The 4,246-nt window shown below is 37.1% G+C and overlaps 1 protein-coding gene across 1 annotated transcript; it reads left to right on the forward strand.

The window, feature by feature from the left end:
* Positions 1 to 480: 480 nt before the first annotated feature.
* Positions 481 to 3,035, forward strand: LOC140967227 (equilibrative nucleotide transporter 1-like). The gene is made up of 2 exons (XM_073427637.1): positions 481 to 1,138; positions 2,024 to 3,035. The coding sequence occupies exons 1-2, from the start codon at positions 619 to 621 to the stop codon at positions 2,752 to 2,754; spliced, it is 1,251 nt and encodes a 416-aa protein (XP_073283738.1). The 5' UTR covers positions 481 to 618; the 3' UTR covers positions 2,755 to 3,035.
* The last annotated feature ends 1,211 nt before the right edge of the window (positions 3,036 to 4,246 follow it).

The following is a 4,246-nucleotide window of genomic DNA, read 5'->3' on the forward strand; positions in this document are numbered from 1 at the left end:
GATGCAACAAGGGTTCAGTTAATGGTTTTGTACTGTTTTCTGGATTTCTCTAAGGTCTAAAGAGAGCTTAAAAGAATCTGGTATAATTTCTGTAAACTTATTAGATTGAATCATAAGTTTACCTGAGGGTGCTGAGGCTTCCCTTTCTGCTCTAGATATCTAACAATAGTTAGATATTCTTGTGTATATTCCAAAATATTGGAATAATCTTTGTAAATTATTTTTCTCGAACCTAAGTTCGGATTCATAATTTTCGAAATTCTCCTCCTCAAACATTTCGTTTCTTTGTAACAATAAATTTTGTGTTTGAAATAAATCAACCTTAGGCTCTGATACCATTTTGAGAAACGCGAGGATCAATTAAAATAAAATTAAGGAATAAGGGTACTCTTGATATTTTTTTCAAAAATATTCTCTCTCCAGATACTAAAACACAAACTTAATCATTTTAGGTACTGATGACAAATTTACCCAAGAAAGTTAGGGTCAAGGATAGGGCTTTTTGAAACGTCAAACTCGAGCTGCCTGGTGGTTTGCATAGATATTTTAATCGGTGCTCAATAGATCCAAATTCCTACAAATCCGCCGGATATTTCCCAGCCACTGGTGCTCCCTCCGATGGGTATCAACTCTGCCGACGGCGATTCCGAATCCTCCGGCCTTTTAGTTCCCCACCCACCTCCGAAAATCCCCAGGGATTCCTTCCACTTGGCTTACGTAATCTACTTCACATTAGGCGCGGGGTACCTTCTCCCATGGAACGCATTCATCACTGCTGTTGACTACTTCGATTACCTGTACCCGGACGCCTCCGTTGACCGGGTTTTTGCCATTGTCTACATGCTTGTGGGCCTCACATCTCTGCTTTTAATCGTTGCATTTGCCAACAAATGGAACGCTGTTGTGAGGATCAATTTGGGCTACGCGCTGTTCTTGGTGGCTCTCCTGGCTGTGCCTTTGATTGATGCTTGGTATGTGAAGGGAAGAGTTGGAGTTTATAGTGGGTATTATGGGACAGTTGTGATGGTGGGATTGTGCGGATTGGCTGACGGGTTGGTGCAAGGGAGCGTGGTGGGGAAAGCTGGGGAGTTACCTGAGAGGTATATGCAAGCTGTTGTTGCTGGAACTGCTGCTTCAGGTGAAAACTTTTTGTTCGTTTTTTTTATTGTATGATGTAGTGGAATTTTGGAGTCTGGGTTCGCTTTCGATGGTGTTATTTCTTATCTTTTTTCTTTTTCTTTTTCTGTTTCTGTTGGTCAAATATGTGCAAAAGATTGGTTTGTGGTATTGAAATGTGGAATTTAGTGTGAATTGATGGAGTGATGTTTATAATTGATTTTATTTTTTTTTGTTTCTAAAAGGTTTTAACAAATTGCTTTGTTCAATGTGAAATAGAAAAGAGAGATTGAATTGATTATCAAGGGACTCCTAAATTAAGGCCAGTTAAGCTGTGGTCAGCATTTCATCTTTTCAACCGGTTATGGATACTTCTTTTATGGGGTTTTTAGGTTGAAACTTGAAATTCGGAAGATGTTGGTTTAGCATTTGATTTAATCCATATTGATTTCTATTATCCTCGACATTGATAAGAGTTTAGCTCTAATATAGAAACATGGAGGGTTTAATATTTAGATTAGTCCACATTTATGATTTTTTATCCTCGATATTAGTCAGAGCATAGCTTTTTATTAATGTAGAAACATGGAGTCCAGTCTATTCCATTATTTCACATTGTGTTCGCGGGTGTCAACTTACGAATCAACGGTAAGATGGATTGACCTGTTCTGGTCTATCATACTTGTAAAGAGATTCCACATTTATAATCCTACTAAATGAAGAATTAAGAGAGAATTGTAGCACATAATAGTTTGGCAAATCATTTCTTGGAGATTCTTTAATTAAGTAATGTGTCTAAGTTTTGCGAGTTCAACTACTTCTCTTTGCTGTTAATTTTTTTGCCATAAGATACCTTCAAAACAAGTATGTGCCAGTAAAATCTTAACACCTTACTTTCAAAGTGCAGGTGTCCTCGTCTCAGTTTTACGAGTTTTAACAAAGGCTTTATATTCTCAAGATGCCAGTGGACTGAGACGAAGTGCGAACATTTATTTTATTGTCAGTATCATAGTGATGCTATTGAACATTATATTTTATAATTTAGCTCATAGGCTTCCAGTTATAAAATACTTCAATGATTTGAAAAGCCAAGCCGTGAATGAGGAGAAAGAACAGAAAGGTGATCTAACTGGAAAAGCGTGGAGATATACCTTATGGGGTGTTGTGGGGGCAGTGAAATGGTACGGTTATGGCATTATGATTATATATGTCGTCACATTAAGTATTTTTCCCGGATCCGTTACAGAGGACGTGCATTCTAACGTTTTGAAAGACTGGTACCCTATAGTTTTGATCACCGGGTATAATTTGTTTGATCTGGTTGGCAAAACTTTGACTCCATTGTATCTCATGGAGAATGCAAAAATGGCAATCTGGGCGTCCTTTGGAAGGTTGTTGTTTCTACCACTTTTCTACATTTGCTTGCATGGTCCTGATCTTTTCAGAATTGAGGTTCCAGTTACTGTTTTGACATGTCTTTTGGGACTTACAAATGGATACTTCACTTGTGTATTAATGATTTTAGCTCCAAAAACTGTCCTGTTGCAGCACTCGGAAACTGCAGGGATCGTGATTGTGCTGTACTTGGTTGCTGGTTTGGCAATCGGCTCTGTTGTTTCTTGGTTCTGGGTATTGTAAATTTCTATATAAAAGTCAAATTCAAGATAGACGGATAATTGGCCAACTGCACTTTTCCACCTAGTACATTCTTATTATTTAAGTTTTTGTTGCATCTGTATTACTAGAACCTTTTCATGTACTTGTGAATTGTGGTGATTCACGGTACTCAAAAAGTGGTTATATATGTTTAAAAAAAATATATTGTGGTTATGTATGTACTGTACTTCCTATTGCTTAGTGTTGTGTCACTTGCACTATATGTATGAAGAATTCAGTTAATATACGTAAATCGTGGTCTTGCTCGGGTTCCCATATCTGCTCAAATTTCGTTCTCCATGGTTTTCACCGTGAATTCTTTCATGCTAGAAGAGGTGTCTGTAAAGATATTACAATATATGATGCTAACATTTGAACTAACATTTGATATTGTGATGGGACTTATGATGTTACTGATTAAACGTTACTACTGTTGATCATGTGAAAGCAATATCGAATGAAAATTCCTCCCATACTCAGTTTCCCAGAATCGACAATGCAAGTTTAGCTGTAATTGTTGCAAATTTTGGGAATAAGCGACCGTACCCAAGTAATACAGAATAATCAAATGTAGATTAACGAGATGGGTCGGAAATGGCTCAGTTGGAGAGGGATCTAGGGTCGAGAGGTTGAATTCCACAGCGACGAGTGGAAGGATTCGTGCATTTTCTTTGAAAGATTGCAGTTCAGAAGCCAAGGTGTCAAAAAGCAGTAAATAACCCAGTTTATCTGATATTAAAACAATTAATCGTTGGAGTTGTGTCAATCAACTGCTTAGCATCCAACAAGGTTTGGTTTTCTTGTGTCTTCAATTTATTTGCTCTCTCTGTGCCCGAAATGATCCTTTTTGCTCTCTTCGCGAGGGCTACTAGTCTATTCTTCATATCTAACTCGATGACGCTGGCTAGATTTCTCATGATGGCGCTTGCCACTATAATCCAAAGCTTTTAAAATTGTTGTGTATTATGGAAAGATGTTTCCTTAGTTTCACAACAATATTATTGCACATTTTTCATGATGGCGCTTGTCACAATAATCCAAAGCTTTTAAAATTGTTTGTCATGATGGCGCTAGCCACAATAATCCAAAGCTTTTAAAATTGTTGGTCTGAAATGTGCAATAATATGTATGTGAAACTAAGGAAACATATTTCCATAATACACATATCTTACTCTAGCCAAAGATTCTTTGCACTATTAACTTATCAGATTGTGGCGTACCGTACTTTTACCATTCAAAATTTGCGGAAAAATTTAAAATTTTCTTAAACATAAAACAACCTTCAAAGCTTGTCATAAAATATCTCAACCAAGTCCCCCATAAGACATGGTTGTTCAAAATAACTACAATAAAATTTGCTAACGAAAGGTTTGCTCAAAGTGTTTCCATCAAAATATGAAATCAGAGTAATTTAACTTTTGCATAAAACTTAAACATGGCGGTCCTCGGGTTTAGCCTCCCGCTCAGTCCAAGC

The sequence above is a fragment of the Primulina huaijiensis genome, chromosome 2 (genome assembly GCF_012295235.1).
Source record: "Primulina huaijiensis isolate GDHJ02 chromosome 2, ASM1229523v2, whole genome shotgun sequence".
NCBI classification, from domain to species: domain Eukaryota; kingdom Viridiplantae; phylum Streptophyta; class Magnoliopsida; order Lamiales; family Gesneriaceae; genus Primulina; species Primulina huaijiensis.

What these genes read in the sequence shown, in the direction of transcription:
- LOC140967227 (XM_073427637.1), top strand. Translation starts at nt 619, where the DNA reads ATGGGTATCAACTCTGCCGACGGCGATTCCGAATCCTCCGGCCTTTTA. An exon ending in TGCTGGAACTGCTGCTTCAG is followed by an intron (nt 1,139 to 2,023) that starts GTGAAAACTTTT and finishes TTCAAAGTGCAG; the next exon opens with GTGTCCTCGTCTCAGTTTTA.